The sequence below is a fragment of the Pleurodeles waltl genome, chromosome 4_2 (assembly GCF_031143425.1).
Source record: "Pleurodeles waltl isolate 20211129_DDA chromosome 4_2, aPleWal1.hap1.20221129, whole genome shotgun sequence".
In the NCBI taxonomy this organism is placed as follows: domain Eukaryota; kingdom Metazoa; phylum Chordata; class Amphibia; order Caudata; family Salamandridae; genus Pleurodeles; species Pleurodeles waltl.
The window spans coordinates 397763167-397780740 of NC_090443.1; the positions used below are offsets into that span (position 1 = coordinate 397763167).

Below are 17574 nucleotides of genomic sequence, written 5' to 3' on the forward strand. Positions count from 1 at the left end.
CCATTAGATGCAATTTGTGTTTCCTTCTAGGTCAGTTTGATCCAAAAGAGTATTCTTATATGTCCTTGCGAGGTTGCTTCTATACAGACTTTATTGCACTTTATATTTTTGTGAGTTTGATGCTCCTTTTAAGCACAGGTTTTTATTGGCTATTTTGAAATGGAAGGGTTTTTACAATGCCGGCCAGCATATTATTACTTGCGTATGGTGCCTAATGAAGTAGTAGGCTGTGGGGTAGGGTCTTTTTTTAAATGTGCATTACGCCGTCACAATTCCATGAATTTCTAATTATTCAATGTACTTTTAAATTATATATTTCTGATATTTTGTATGCTTTTATCCTATTTTATTTTTTTGTATTGTGGTTTTCTCTGTATAACTGAATACATTTGATTTGATTTGATTTATTGTCGACTGTCTGTCTTAGCTTGAAGTTTGGTGGCAAATTAGTAGGGCATTGCTCGAGCAAACATTTGAATCAATTATCTGCTTCACTTCGTTGATTATTGTTTTCAACAGTTGAATAAGCGGAAAGCTGAGAAAGTGTGAGATTCTTTTAATTAGCCCCTCTGGTTTCAATTATCTTTGATACTAGATACTGTAATATCTGTTTTGATGTGATTTTATGTGTTTTGTAGGTGTTAGTATTGTGAGACCTTAGAAGCTTGACGTACTCCAGCAAAATCCTGTATTTAAACTTAAACAAACAAAACAAATAAATAATTGAGGCATTTTCATTGATAACGTGAGAAGCTTCTCAGTGAGCAACACGGGTGCCCCTCACCGATCATAGAAAACTGTAAACCCACAACAAGAGGTTGGCCACTCATTAACCATAGTGACAAATAAATAGAGGAGCTTCTCGCTCACCCTAGGGACATACATTGAAAGCAAGAGGGGGAGCCTTCACTGAACATAGACTTACCGGCAGCAACAACGGGGGCCTCTCATTGACAAGAGAAGCGCCCTCTGACTGACCACAGACACGTTGATGGGTGCCCGCTCCATTCTTCTGAAATAGTGAGGAAACAGCCTGCAAACCGTGACTGAGGTGAGCGTAGGCATTGCCCAAAGTGTGCAAGCACAGACTGGCATTTATACTGTAGGGCAAGACGAAGAAACTGCAGGTCTTTAAGGCGTGTTTAGGTGGCATGCGTCACTACTAACACGTAATAAATACAGATGAATACCTCCCATAAGTTCTTATCCTTTAAGAAGTGACATTATGATGGCCTTTTCTCTTTTTTTAGGGAGTGACTCCAAACCTGCCCCCACCACCACCAACAATGAGCTCGGTTCCACCCCCACCTAGTGCTCTGCTGTCGCAGTCTGCAAGGAACCCGTTCTCCAGGACTGCAGGTAAGTCTGACATCAACAGCGCCTCCAAATGTTATTACCTACCCATCCTTTCCTACCTGATGTTACTTGATACGCACTCCTCTCTCTTTGGAGATGTGGCTTGAGTGATTTGTCAAGTGTGAGAAACACAAGAAATTCAGATGCTAAGTCCAGAACACATATCCGTCTCTCTGCAGTCTGTGCCTGAAGCATTCCTCTCTGAGGTGTGATCTGCCCCTCTTATCTCCCTGAGGTTTGCCCTCTGTCTCCCACGTTCCCCCTTGGGGTGCACCTTAGCCTGTATCTTCTGCGTTTCTCTCTGAGGTGTAAGTGGTGTCTTCTGCGTTTCTTTCCGGAGAGAAGCCTGCTTTTCAGACCTTCATTTTAGAGGCTCAGCCTGCGCCTCCCACGTTGTTCTTTGTGGCATAGCCTAATTCTCTTTGTGATATAGTGTGTGTCTCCTGGTTTCTTTCAGGGGTGACGCACGTGTCTCCTCCGTTTGTCTTTGGGAAGTAGCCTATGGCGCCAGTGTTTTTTCTCAGGTGTAGCCTGCGTCCGACTTTTCTATTTCTGGACTCGTGCATAGCTTTCGGAGGCATAATCTGCATCACCTGAATACCTACTGTCGTTTCTGTGCCCCTTTCTGGGTTGTAACTTGTGTCTCCAGTGTTCCTGTCTGGTGTGTAATCCGCATCTCCTGCATTCCTGTCTGATACTGTAGCCTATGTTTCACATGTTTCTCTCTGTGTTATAATGGGTGTCTCGGGCTATAGCATCTGAGGTGTAGCTTTCGTCTGAGAGGTGGGCAGTCTCTCCGGCATTCCTCAGTGTGGTGGAGCAATGCTCTATGTGCTGCCTGTGTTCCTGTCTGCAGTTGTAGCATGTGTCTTCTGCGTTCCTCTCAGCGGTTATAGTCTGTGTGCCAGGCAGTCCTTCCTGATGTGTAGCATCTGCCCCCGTCTCCATCCCCCTGGCAGAGTTGTAGCCTATGTCTCTTACATTCCTCTGATGCTGTGTAGCCTGTGTCTGTTGCATTGCTTTCTGGGGTGTTGACTGTGTTCCTGTCAGTGGTTGTAGCCTGTCTTCTGCGTTCCTTGCAGCCGTATACTCTGTGTCTCAGACTGTCCTTTCTGATGTGTGGCCTTTGTTCCCAACCCCCAGCCTTCCGAATTGTAGCCTATGATTGTGTATTCCTCCCAAGATGTATCTGTGTCTCCTTCGTTCCTATCTGACCTGTAACCTGTATCTGCCGCATTCCTCTCTTAGCAGTATACTGTGTATTTTGTAGTGATGTGTGAAACATTCCATCAAAATGTAAAACATGCAAAATCTCCCTGTGCGATAAAATTCAAGAGCGGTGCAAGTGCACCACTGTTTCAGGAATGTATTCAGCTAGGCACATTTTGCAGTTTCATAGAATATTGGTTGCTTTCTGCCCTCCTCATTCCTCTGTGATCCAGCAAGCCACCGCAAACTATCACCGCCACCAATAGGCAACATTTTGCAGATATGGGAAAAAGTGGTTTGTCATATTTTCTTACTTCCCCATTTTCGAAAAAAGACGTTTGAGGCCTGTACCTTTGTGCTCCTCTCTGGGTTGTAGCCTGTGTCTCCGGCGTTCTGCTGTGGTTAGTAGCCTGTGTCTGCTGCACTCTAATCTGAGGTGTGTCACTTTCTGATGCTATGTTAGCCTGTGCCTCGTGTATTTATCTCCAATGAGAAGCTTGTGTCTCCTACATTGCTCTGTGAAGTGTAACTTGTGCCACTTTGTCTTGTTCCATGAGGTGCAGTCTAGGTTTCCTTCCTCTCTTCATAGTCTGTGTATTCTGCTTCCTTTTCTGATATCAGACCAGTGCCGTATAGCCTCCCTCTGAGGAGTAATCTGTTTTTTTGTACAGACTGCCCCCTCACCTCCTCTTTGAGGGTGTTGCATGCGCCTCTTGTCTTCCTTTCTGATAGCTCCTTGGCTGTCTCCTGCCTTTGCATGGTGGGTGGTTAATATTTACGTTCGATGTCTATATTAATGTAGTTTCAAATATCTTTCCACTTGTTTAGGTAATAAACCCCCATCAGATGGGTGCGACAGTAGGACCTTCCCTCTTTCTCCCATGGTAAGTGATCAGAGGCTGGAGGTGAGAACATTAGTAGATGCTCAAGGAGGGCAGGGTCTGTGAAGTAAGCTTCCCTTATACTGAACTTGGACAACAAGGGCAGCAGCAGTCCAAGCTTCCCTCACAAATATTGATGAATTATAGGCAGCAGCATCCAGGGAAATGTCCTTCGAGCACAGCACAAGCATGGTACAGACTTCAGAACTACACACACATGCAAAGCACTGGCATGAGGAGGAGTGCAGGTTTCCCTCACAGACAGTGAAAGCAGATTCAGAATAGGCAGAAGGGCGTACTTCCATCACACAGTGACAAAAGGCACAGCACAAATAGTATCACAAGCTTCCTTCACATACACACAACCAGGACACCACAGGTAGATGAAATACAAGCTCTCTGACATACCCGTAAACATTGCAGAATAGGCGCAGTGCAGGTGTCCTTTATACATAGAAGAAAAGCACATTCAGCAGCAGTGTAAGTCACCCTGGCCAAGTACCACGCATCAGTGGTTAGACTAACGCATTTTAGTGGTGGTGTCCTTATCACCGCACTAAAATGCATTAGTCACGCATTTATAGTACTCTCTGACCACCACCAGCGACGAGGCACGTTAAGCGCCAGTCAGACTGAACTGCATAATTACGAAGCAGCCTTCCAGTCAGCAATGTAATTGGTTTGCTCTGCCTGCTGCCTCTGACACATGAAAACAGTTCTTTGAGCTCTGGCACAGTATTATTAGCCAAGCATCAAGACACAGTGGGGATGGGTGGCACAGTGGCGGCTGATAATTTTAGGAGGGAGGGGGCGGGCGGGAAGCACACTCACACTTATTCATTCGCACACACACGCACATCCATTCGTAACACTCATCAACATTCAAATATACACACACGTACTAAACATTCATTTAAAAAACACACACACAGACACTTACCTTCAGTTCGGAGGTCCCAGGAGGGTTGGGACTGCTGCCTTCCCAGGCCAGCCAGTGAGAGAAGGCAGCAGTCCCAACGTCGTCACAGAGTGGGATGGGGTCAGCGAGACTTCTGACCCCACCCCACTCTGTGACGAGTTGTCACTGATTGACAATCGCCCTGGGCACTTCAGGGCTTAAACCAGAAGCACCCAGGTCGAAGTCAATTGGTGACGCTTCCCTTGTCACCAAGGGGAGGGCCTCGAGGCACCTTTGCTGAGCTGAGGAGGTCATGCCCATAGGAGCTGTGACCTCTCCAGCCCATCAAAGTTCAGCTCAGGCAGCCAGGAGTTTGTGCAAATCGCGCGTGTCTCGCTCGTGGCTGCGTGATCTGAACATGAAGAGTGTCTGACAGGCTGACCTTTGCTCAGCCTGACTGACACTCTTCATGAGGGGCAAAAGGTGGGCGGGCGTGGCCCCTCTGCCCTAATGGATGGGCTGTGGCTGGGGTGGCAGCTCAATTTTGGTTTCGATACCTCCTCACAGTGGTGTTTACTTTGGAGAAGGATTGTGCTGGGTGTGGAATGCTTTTTTAGGGGCCTTCCTGGTGGTCCTGAATCCTGACGGCAGCCCGCCGGGTTGGTAGGCTGCAGACAGCTGGAGCAGGATGCTCCGTTGATGGGACTGCTCGAGGTTCCCGTCTTGGAACTTGGAGCCTGAACGAGCTGAGTTTTCACAAGGGGCCATGTGGCCCAATGGCTACAGCTGCTGCCCATGCATCGTGGGGAACGGTTTGAATACGGCCTCGGCTCAACAGCCTGCAAATCCAAGTAAATCTCCGGCTGCTAAAGTATAAAGTTGTACCCTGTGGCTGCTGTAAAACATTATTTTATGCTTGGGTGAGGTTCGCGCTGTAGACTTCGAAAAATGTGTATGCATGGTACTTGGTAGTACTGTCCACCAATATTAATACATTAACCCTTGTGTGAGAAAGTGAAAGCCATATAGTGGCTGAATTGCACAGTGCAAATCCAACCCCACAGAGGCCTTTCTGCCTGAGCAAAGCCCAGACACAGGCACCCAAATGTGCTCCCTTATGCATCACTGAACAACAAAGAGGCTCGGTGAAATGAGAGACTTGGGGAATACATTTATGTGCTAGGATCACACAGCCTGTTCAAACAGGGAAGCCGGGAATGATCCCAGATCCTTCGGCTTTGTGCTGTGCAGCCCAGCCACCAGAGCGGTATCTCCCTTTGACTTCAACAGCCAACATCTTGTAGTAACTGTCCAAAGGATTATACAAGAGTGTGGGTGCAATCCACGTCCTATTAATGGACAGTTCCACATATAGTGAACCTTGCCCATGAGATAACACCATTCGGCACACAAAACACAAATAACCAAACCAAGTGCAGCAATCACCGTTTTGACAAAAGGTGGTCAAATGCCATAGGCCGCGAGGCACCACGGACACAATCGAGAATGCACTCCGAAACTCTGTAATCACTGTGCAAACACTGTGCCCCCTCAGTAAAGTCCTCACCGTGTGATCCTCAGTCAGTGACAGACTTGTTTTTTGTTTAATAACATGGTTATGGACATAATTATTTACAGTACAAAAATCATGCTTGAAAGGGGAATTCTGTTAGTGACCATCCATTTTAAGAGTTTGCAGCAGTTTCAAGGTCTTTTCTATAGCGACACATTGCTCAAAAGGGGGGAATTTATGATATTTGTTAATTTTCATAGAACTGCGCTGCTTGATTTATTCGTATTATTGTGTCACTCAAAGCATCACTAAGTTGGCAAAGGAAAGTGACTCATATGCAAACTGAAGCCATGAAAATGTCACAGGTAAGGAATCTGAAAACTTGGCAACCATGGTTAGCTTCCCTGGTACCCCTAGATCAGGAATAGTAGAGTATTCCTTTCTGCCTCCACCATAGTCAGACATCTCTTGGGCTGTATTTAGATTCCTGATATGCATTCCGTTCTTCATGTTCCTTTCTTTGGTATTTCAGGAGATGCGACTAGATCCTGCAGTTAGCAGCGGGGACCTATCTCCACCAGGAGCAGGCAGTGTCCCACTGTATAATCCTTCCCAGGTAGGAACTAGTCTGCTTCTTGAGGTGGGTTGTTGACAGTGTGACTTGATATTTGTGTGTAGCACCTTTCTGACGCAAGAAGTGATACACCTTTTATGATGCCCATTCACCGTTTAAATGCTTATACTAGTTATATGGCATGGATGGACAAGTTACCTGGGCCAGTTGAAATTCTATGTCCCTTTGTTGCCTGCTTTTGACTCCCGAAGAAATCCCAAGTCCTGTTCACCCTGTTGTCTGGTTCTCTTTCACCCAGGGGAATTTGAAAAACATGTAGACAGGTTTCCAGAACATATTGATAAAGGGACTAGGAAGTTCGGGAGTCCTTTTAAATCAAGTTATGATACCAAGGTCAGGTCAGTTAAAGTTAACCACAAAACTTAATTATAAATAGGAAAAATACACATAAAAAAAAAAGTGCATTTTACCTTGGCTTAAATAACACGCTTTCAGAGAAAAGTTACCATTCCGTTTTTGACTCATCCATTTTGACCTCCGATGATTGTGAATGACTGACTGATTTTTTCTTAAAAGTTAATCACGTCATCTTTCCTTTCCCTCAATCTGACTGTATTAAGTTGACGTTAAATTTCTGTTTCGAAATTTATCATCTAAAAGCCATTTTTTTTACCTCTAACAATTTTAGAAGATAAATATTTCTTGTGTGAAGTGGCCTGTGGTCAGCCACTTTGTTAGACTGCTTGGATGACATACATTTTATTTCTCAGACTGGGAACTTATACTTCTCTAGTATTGGATCTTAAATAGATTTAAATGATTGAATCACTTCCCGTTGCGTTAGTGGGAGTCCCACGGTACTATAAAAAGCAGTAGTGAAAACCTACATAGAAGTCAGTATTAAAGACATTCACTTTAATAGCTTATTATCCTCATTTGAAAGACTCAAAGTCCAGCCAGTCAGGTGATAGCACCCTTTAGAACCCTCACCACAGATATCATGAGTCGTGTGATGGGAGTCTCCCTGAGCTCTGCTGAGTTTACTTCTTTTTCCTCAACTTTGAAGGCACATCTACTTCAGAACAACAGTTACAACTATATATAAATATATATATATATATATATATATATATATATATATATATATATATATATGTCTGACTAATCATCATGTCTAAACCAGTTAAAAAAAAGGACTGTTCAGACCTTGTGGAACATGTGGGAAAAAGAGGGTTCACTCAGAGGACCAACATAAGGACTGCGTTTACTGCCTGCAATCGGAGCACAAGGTGAGAGACTGCAAAATATGTCAAACTTTTCCCCAGAAAACATTAAAGGACAGAGAGAAAAGACTGTTAATCTGGCTCCAAAAGTTAAAATCCAAAGAAGCCGATCTATCTGACGAAGACAGTGATGAATCCTCAAAGACTGAAAAATCCCGTAAAAGGGATAGGTCTCCTTAGAAAGTGCCTCCAGGATCACCTAGGAAGGCTATGAAAAAGACCCATTATGGCTCTTCATGGCACTCTGAAAAATCAGTGGATCGTCACTATTCAAAAACAGAAAACATTTTCCCCATAAAAGGTTCACTCTGAACCTACTACTCCATCCTTGAAAGAGAGTCACCTGAAAAAATCCTCCATATACCTACCATTGATGGTGAAACCACTTAATACCGTTTCTACTTCAAAATTTAAATTCTTGTAGATGAGGGCATTGTTGGTGACCGCTTCATCAACAGCAGGGTCTACGGTAAATACCACCACATCAACAGCAACACTTAAAGCAACATTTACCTGAGCATCTTCACCCATGATTATCTTGTTGTTGCTGATAGCGTGGACCACTATCATAACGGCTAGAGTCCTTTCCACTAAGAAAGCGCTGACAAAGACAGAGTTGACGGTGGTCCCATTGGCAAAAACACTACCATCCGCAACCACCTCGTTGAGGACAGCCCGGTCGCTGATGAGAAGAGAACCGTTGCAGAGAAAAATGTCTACAAGACCAACTATAAATCTGTCGACCACGGCAACACCAATGGGTATGTTGTCGACGACGGTTCCAACAACAACAAAACTGTTGAAGAAAACGTAATTTCTGCCATTGTCCAGAATTCCCATAAAAGAAAAATCATCAGCAGAGACAATTTTACCTGTTCACACATCGCCGAGCAAGGTTTCACTCTGCCCACCAGCACAGTTACTAGATTATGACAAATTGAAAGATGATTCCTCTTTGAGTTAGCTCATAGCCCATCTGCGCTCTATATGAAGTGCCAGGAGGATGATGAAGATGAGGAGGAATATTATGGAGACCAATTGTGTACATCTGGGAAACAACAGACGGAGCAATATGAGGAAGAGTAGGCTGGTTATGGCTGCCTGGACCAACACAAACAATCAGTTGAAATGCCATTGTTTCTAGTTAGTAATTTACAAAATATGGTCTAGGGTTTCTATAAAAGATTCCTCGATCTGGCAACAACTGCTTCCCCAGTACAAATGCGGAGACCACTGCGCTCTCCTCAGGTCTGCACACCGGTTACAGACACACTCCGTTGTCCACTCTGGCTGCTTCTTTAGCTAATCCTCTAGTGGAATATGCACCTTCCACAGATGAAGAGATAGAAGAAGGGTAATCACAGACATGGTCTAAATTTCCAATGAATGGGATGACTACTTGATCCCAATGTCATCCCCTCCACTTCCACCACCAGTGGATTCCCCACCGGATGACATCAGCGGCTTCCATAATCTTATGGAAAGGGCAGTTGAAAGGTTCCAGCTCTGTAGCTACGGAGGATTGCCTCCTTTATGATTTTAAAGAGCCCATGAAAAAATCCATCAGAGCAATCCCTATTGTGGACTTTATTTGGGATGAGGTCTCAAAACAATGAAAAATCTAGCTACAGTGTCCGTAGTTCTACCTAGACCACCCGATGACTCTTTGGCGTGTTTGATTTTTCACCCTAAGCTGGACTCGGTAATACCAAAAGCGTCCTAGCGTCACACTAAGAATCCATCCACTCCTATTTTCCCACCACTGGACAGCGACGGTCGTAGACTAGACAATATTGGACAATATTGGGAGGTGGTTCTCTTCCATGGCTGCCACTACTGTTAAACCTGCAAACTTACTGGCAATACTAGGTCACTATGACCGACAGATGTGGTTGGATATTGCTACATATATTGACCTCTTGCCAGACTGTGTCAAAGAAAATTCTGCAGGAAGGGTCAAGAACATCAGCAGAAATTATTGACTGTACAGTAGATTTCTCTTTCACCAGATTCAGGCACCTGGCAGGTGCAGCTGTACCTAGGATGCAGGGATGGCTGAAGGCCACATCCTTCTATCTTATAATTAAGAGTAAGATCCTTGATATGCTTTCAGTGGTAAAGCGCTCTTCGGCAAACACATTGGCGATGCTCTCCAGACCATAAAGACTGACACCCATACTGGCAAATCACTGGGATTACTGCAGATGAGGAGACAGCCTTTTTGGGGAGCGAGGGGCAGAGGATCATACTCCTATACAGGGGGCTACCAAAAATACAGGCAACAATACCGGTCCTTTCAAAGCCAATATCACTCTCAAAATTCTCAATAACAATACAGGCAACCGCCTCCCGCTGCGTACAAACACCTAAGGGCAAACAACCTTCCAGAGGTAGGGACACTGTGAGAAAGCAGTGACCTTTCAAGGGCACTGGTTACCCCCCCACAGTTCACAAGAACAACTTGGGGGTTGAATCTCAAATTGTCTCCACTGTTGGTCCCTTATAACATCAGACAGATGAGTACTAGATGTTATCGCTTTTGGACACACACTAGGGTTCATCAAGAGACCACCAAATGTTCCCCCAAAAGGAGCTCTGCCTTCCCATCTAAAACAACTTTTGATTCAAGTAACAATCATGCTAAAAAAAGGAAGCAATAGAAAAGGACCCAAAGACTCTGTGGGGAATCGGTTACTAGTCTTGCTTCTTCCTTATCCGAAAAAAGTAAAGAGACTGGCGTCCCACCTTAGATCTTCAGAAATTCAACAAATAGTTAAGAAAATTGTCTTTTTGCATGGTCACCTTTCAGGATGTACTGCATCATCTCAGTCAAGGGGATCACATGACGGCTTTCGACCTTCAGGATGCATACTTTCATGTCCCAGTTCAGCCCAAGCATTGCAAATGTCTGTGATTAATAATACCTGGCACCCATTACCAGTTCAAGGTGCTGCCGCTCAGCATGAAATCAGCACCACACATTTTCAACATATGTCTATCTCCAGTAGCAGCCTATCTCAGACAGGAAGGAATGCATGTATTTCGAAACCTAGATGACTGGCTGATAAAAGCCCTGCCTCTCAACAAGCAACAAGGAATACAACAGCCTGTCTCTCACTCTTCAACAGCCTAGGCCTCACTATCAACAAACAGAATTCTCATTTCACCTAGACGACAACCTTGACCTTCTTGAGAGCATTGCTAGATACAATCAAGACCAAAGCATTCGCCTTGTGAGAGAGGCAGGCAACAATTGAACAGCTAGCATGGAAGTTAAGCAAAAAAAAGTCTGTTTCTGTTCGAATAGTCATTCCTCAGAATGCTTTAGTCTTGCATCCCATTGATTCCAAATTGCTGCCTTCAAACGTGGCCATTGCAAGAGGAGTTGGACAAACTCTGACTACAAACCCAAAGGTTGTTTAATGACATCATTCAGACTACTCCAACTACAAACCCGGCCATGCACTGGTTGGCACAGAAAGCAAACCTATCCAAGGGCCTCACATTTCATGCACACATTTTGGATTATGTGATAACCAAGGCGTGTCTCTGGAAGGATGGGGAGCTCATCTCCTCGATTTCACAATAAGTGGCAAGTGGGATCACCTTCAGAAGAAAACGCACATGAACCTGCTGGAACTCAAAGCCATTGATTTGACCCTAATCTCTTTCCTCCCCAGAATAGCAAAATCATCAGTGCTAATCCGCACGGGCAATACCACCAGCATGCATTGCATAAACAAACCAGAAGGCACACGTTCACCAGAACTGTCTTAACAGGCACAGGAAATCTGGAAATGGGCTCTGCAACACCAGATAACACTCAGAGCAGAACATGTGGCAGGAAGAACCAATGTCCTCGCAGACAGATTGAGCAGAACAGATGCATGCTGTCACAAATGGGAGAGCAACCAACAGACTCTGGACAGCATGGTCAATCGCTGGGGCAAATCAAACTTAGATCTGTTTGCGACAAGGGAGAATCAGAAATGCTAATTGTTTCAAAGCTGCCACCCACTGGAAAGATCATGGAGGACTGCATTTTCAATAAGATGGTCAGGGTTCTATGCATGGGTTTTTCCCTGATCCCATGAATCCCAAGATTCCTTAGAAAACTGAAGAGAGAACCTTGTCAAGTACTCCTGATTGCTCCCAGGTGGCTCATATAATTGTGGTTCACAGAGCTCCTCTTCCTCTCGGAAGAAGCTCGTATGCATCTGACGCCCATTCCAACGCTTTAGATGATGAACCAAGGGTCAGGTTCTTTATCCCAACCTGACACCGCTGCACTTATCGACCTGGCTCCTTAGTTCAATAAATTTGTCACACTAAAGATTCCTGCAGATTGTAGAGAAATCTTGTGAAGGCCAGGGTAGCTACCACTAATAAAACATACAGACTTAAATGGAAACGTTATTGTCTATGGTGTATCAAATCTATGGTTCATCCTATCTCTTCTTCACCGCAACACCTTCTCCCATATCTGCCTCAAAATCTGGCTTAACCCACTCTTCGATCAGAGTTTACCTGGCAGCGATCTCAAGATTCAGAAGAGTAAATAACATTCCCTTGCTTTGGTCTAGCAGGATAATAAAGCAATTCCTCAAAGGCCTCTTCAGGATGTTTCCTTCTATAAAGATACCTCATCCTTTGTGGTACCTTATTGTAGTGCTGGAGGAGTTAATGAAGGCCCCATTGCAGCCCATTCATAATTAAAATACCTGACTTGTAGCACTCACATCAGCAGGAAGAGTCAGTGACATCCAGGCATTCACAATATAAGAACAATTCCTACAGCTTAAGCAAGACAGTGTGGTGCTTAGGACCAACCCCAAGTTTATACTAAACGTCCCTTCATATTCCCATCTGAATTAACCTATAGTAGCAAGGACCTTCTTTGCCAACCCCCAAACTATGGGAGAGAAATCTTTGCATACATTGGACGTCAAAATATGTATTAAATTCTACGTATGCAGAACTTGTCAGATCCTCAATTTGGATCAGTTATTTGTTGCCTGTGAAATCCTATGTAAGAGATTGCCAGTTTTCAAACAGACCATAGCTAGATGGATTGCTGAACCTATACAATTCTGTCACAACCAAGCTGGAAAACCATTGCCGAACAAAGTCATAGCTCATTCAACCAGAGCTGTCTCCACCACCACAGCTCTTTTTGCTTGTGTGCATATTAAGCAAATATGGCAGGCAGGTACATGGTCCAATAGGCTCAACTTTACATAGCATTATTGCCTAGACTCTTCTGACAAGGTCGATGTAGCTGGACCGGCTTGTTACGCCATCTGTTTTAATAAGATGGGCCACTTTTAAATATCTTTCTCACTATCTACTATATTATATAATATATACTAGTGATACAATAAGGCAGAAAGATTGAACATTATTGAAGAAATAACAGTAATGAGTCCAGTATTCACGGAGGCCTAATTTGATCAAGATAAAAGTCTAGTTTTTCCCATATTGGTTGAATCTTGTGTGTCCAAGGGAATTGCTGCACATAAGCTACCCACGCCAAATTTGCGTCCTTTTTTCCAACATCCTAGGGATTCTAGAGGTACCCAGACTTTGTGGGTTCCCCTGAAGGAGACCAAGAAATTAGCCAAAATACAGCAAAAATGTCATTAAAAAAAAAAAAAGGAGGGCTGCAGAAGAAGGCTTGTGTTTTTTCGCTGAAAATGGCATCAACAAAGGGTTTGCGGTGGTAAAATAACCATCTTCCCAACTTTCAGGAACAAGCAGACTTGAATCAGAAAACCCAGTTTTTCAACAAAAGTTTGGCATTTTACTGGGACATGCCCCATTTTTACAATTTTTTGTGCTTTCAGCCTCCTTCCTGTTAGTGACAGAAATGGGTGTGAAACCAATGCTGGATCCCAGAAAGCTAAACATTTCTGAAAAGTAGACAAAATTCTGAATGCAGCAGGAGGTAATTTGTGTAGATCCTACAAGTGTTTCCTACATAAAATAACAGCTGAAATAAAAGAATATTGAAATTGAGGTGAAAAAACCACCCATTTTTCTCCACGTTCTACTCTGTAACTTTTCCTGCGATGTCAAATTTTTAAAGCAATATACCGTTACGTCTGCTGGACTCTTATGGTTGCGGGGATATATAGGGCTTGTAGGTTCATCAAGAACCCTAGGTACCCGGAGCCAATAAATGAGCTGCACCTTGCAATGGGTTTTCATTCAATAGTGGGTATACAGCAATTCATTTGCTGAAATATAAAAAGTGAAAAATAGGTATCAAGAAAACCTTTGTAATTCCAAAATGGGCACAAGATTAGGTGTTGAGAAGCAGTGGTTATTTGCACATCTCTGAATTCTGGGGTGCCCATACTAGCATGTGAATTACAGGGCATTTCTCAAATAGACGTCTTTTTTTTACATACTTTCTTACATTTGGAAGGAAAAAATGTAGAGAAAGACAAAGGGCAATAAGACTTGTTTTGCTATTCTGTATTCCCCCAAGTCTCCCACTAAAATTGGTACCTCACTTGCGTGGGTAGGCCTAATGCTCACAACAGGAAACGCAACATGGAAACATCACATTTTTACATTGAAATCTGATGTGTTTTTTGCAAAGCGTCTAGTTGTAGATTCTGGCCTCTAGCTCAGCCGGCGCCTAAGGAAACCTACCAAACCTGCGCATTTTTGAAAAGTAGACACCTAGGGGAATCCAAAATGGGGTGACTTGTGGGGTTCTCACCAGGTTCTGTTATCCAGAATCCTTTGCAAACCTCAAAATTTGCAAAAAAACACTTTTTCCTCACATTTTGGTGAAAGAAAGTTCTGGAATCTGAGAGGAGCCACAAATTTCCCTCCACCCAAACGTTCCTTCAAGTCCCCCGACACAAATGGTACCTCACTTGTGTTGGTAGGCCTAGCACCTACGACATTAAATTCCCCAAAACACAACGTGGACACATCACATTTTCCCAAAGAAAACAGAGCTGTTTTTTGCAAAGTGCCTAGCTGTGGATATTGGCCTCTAGCTCAGCCGGCACCTAGGGAAACCTACCAAACCTGCACATTTTTTTAAACTAGACACCTAGGGGAATCCAAGATGGGGTGACTTGTGGGGATCTCACCAGGTTCTGTTACCCAGAATCCTTTGCAAACCTCAAAATTTGACAAAAAAACTATTTTTCCTCACATTTCAGTGACAGAAAGTTCTGAAATCTGAGAGGAGCCACAAATTTCTTTTCACCCAACATTCCCCGAAGTCTCCAGATAAAAATGGTACCTCACTTTTGTGGGTAGGCCTAGTGCCTGCAAAAGGAAATGCCCCAAAACACTATCAGGACACATCAAAATTACAAATACAAAACTGCCTGTTTTTGCAGGGGTGGGCACCTGTGTTTTTGGTCCTGGGCTCAGCAGCCATCTTGGGAAATCTACGAAACCCAGACATTTCTGAAATCCAGACACCCAAGGGAGTCCAGGGAGGTGGGACTTGCGTGGATCCCCCAAAGTTTTCTTACCAAGACTCCTCAGTAAACCTCAACTTTAACAAAACAAATTAAATTTTTCCCACATTTTTGTGTGGGATCACCGCACCGGGACAAATATCCTTTCACCCAACGTTCCCCTCAGTCTCCCGGTAAAAATGATACCTCACTCGTGTAGGTGGGCCAGGTGCCTTTGACAGGGAAGAGCCAAAAACATGTTGAAATTGAGGGGGAACCCAAGCATGTCCAAAAGGGCAGTTTGAAAAAACCCATTTTTAGGCTGACAAGTGCAGCAGAAGTGTTATCGGTATAGATGTGACAATGCTGGGTGGTAGGAATTGTGTGGATTTCTGCAGATTCTGGAAGGTTCCATCACAAAAATGTGGGAAAAATGTGTGATTTCCAACAAAGTTGGAGGTTTGCAGGGCATTGTGGGTGAGAAAATGGTGCGGGGTGCATGTGAAGCACACCACCCTGGCATCACCCCGATGTTTAGTTTTCAGATGTTTCTAGGTCTTGTGGAGTTTTCTACATTGCAGGGTCCCAAAGTCCAAAAAGTGCAGCCCTCACCATTCCAAATGGTACAGTCTTGACAGTTAGCCAAACTCTCATGGCCCAAATGTAAAACCAAGCCCAAAATAATCAAATGTCCTCTTGCTCGCTGTGAGATAAGATGTTTTAGTGCGCAGGGGAGAGCTGAAAGACTGTTACCCACTTCAGTTCGGGTGGGGGCATAATCAGGCCCATAATGGTTGGTAGCCACCACCCCACTATTTTTCTTTTTAATTCCCTGGCATCTAGTAGACTCTCTGCCCCCCCCCCCCCGGGGGTGGATCAGACGTAATTGCTCCATCTGCCCACTGGTGAGCAGAACAACTTTGGCCACATTTATTTGGGGTGGGGGTATGGCCATACTCCCACCTTCTTATTTAAAAAAAAAATCTTCCCTGGTCTCTGGTGGGCTATCTACCCCCTTGGGGGTCAATGGGCCTTAAAAAAATAGGCCGATCTGTCCCAACAGTAATGTGCCCCCATGGGGTGCGACCTTTGCCCCCCAAACAAAACACACACATACACAAACAGCAGTCCCTGGTGCCTAAGTGGTTTATGTCCCACCCGGGGGCAGATTGGCCTAATAGAGTAGGCAGATCTGGCCCCAAGGGGAGCAGAAATGGCTTAAAATAAATTTCCCTCCCCAGGGGAGCGACCCTTGCCTAAGGGGTCGCTCCCCTTGCGTGAAATTGGCACAAAAAATAAATCCCCAGTGCCTAGTGGTTTCTGCTCCCCTTGGGGGCAGAAATGGCCTATATACAATTTTCCCCCCAGGGGAGCGACCCTTGCCTAAGGGGTCGCTCCCCATATATAAAAAACAAAAGTAAACATAAACAAAAATATATCCCTGGTGTCTAGGGGTCTCTGCCCCCCCGGGGGCAGATCAGCCTAATTATATTAGGCCGAAATGGCCTAAAAATAATTTGGCCCCTGGGGAGCGCCCAAGGGGCCACTCCCCTTATGCGTAAGTATCAAAACAAAAAATTCCCTGGTGTCTAGTTGGCATTCAGAAATGCTTGCAGAGACATGAAAGGAAAGGAAAGGCCTTTCGTTTCCTTTCATGCCTCTACCTGGCCCCTCCTCCTGAGCGGAAGAGAAATGCTGAGCATTTCTCTTCCGCATCGCGCTGGAAGCATGCTTCCAGCGCAATGAAAGGTGACCTCTGATGAGATCAGCACAGGATCGCGTACTGACATCATCAGAAGTCACGGGGGGTTGTGGTGGGTCCGTGGTGGAAGAGGAAGCGATTCCCCTTCCAGCCCTGCCCTGGAGGGGTGGGGGGAGGCCCTTGGGAGGGAGCGCCAGTGCTTCCCCCGAGGGCCTATACCAGGACATAGTGGTTACGTCCTTGGCGCCTCAACGCCGCGCCACTGGATGTAACCACTACGTCCTTGGCGGGGAAGGGGTTAAACTCAGCTATTGCTGCTTCTATGTTCTTATGGGCAACCCTATTGATATAGCTTAATATGCTACACCTTGTGACTTTAACAAAACATGGACCTTAATATTTTCACAAAATTATTATACAATGTGCTCTGCGCTGTAATATTACATCCTTCGACCTACTGCAAATGCAGTCCATCTTTATTATCTACACATGATTTATAACCATACAAATAATACACCCTATCATAAAAACTTGTTACAATTCCAGTTTCAGTGTACCGATCCTTCACTGTCTATCTAGTTCCAACAGCAACGTGTCTGAGAAAGACCAAAAGGAACAAAAAAAGTCATGAAAAGTTTGAAGACAAGTTCTTCAATCTCTGACTCTTCCGCTAAACCTAAATCTGAATCAATATCTACCATGGAGGTGATACTTTTTTATTATTCCTTGTA

At 44.5% G+C, this 17574-nt stretch overlaps 1 protein-coding gene across 1 annotated transcript in view; it reads left to right on the plus strand.

Annotated features, from left to right (window-relative positions):
* SEC16B (SEC16 homolog B, endoplasmic reticulum export factor) overlaps positions 1–17574 on the plus strand; it is a 284826-nt gene that overhangs the window by 259350 nt on the left and 7902 nt on the right. Inside the window, exons 23-25 of the mRNA XM_069231559.1 lie at positions 1251–1359; positions 3394–3449; positions 6390–6473. Of these exons, the coding sequence (XP_069087660.1) occupies positions 1251–1359; positions 3394–3449; positions 6390–6473 (249 nt within the window). The remainder of the gene's footprint in view (positions 1–1250; positions 1360–3393; positions 3450–6389; positions 6474–17574) is intronic.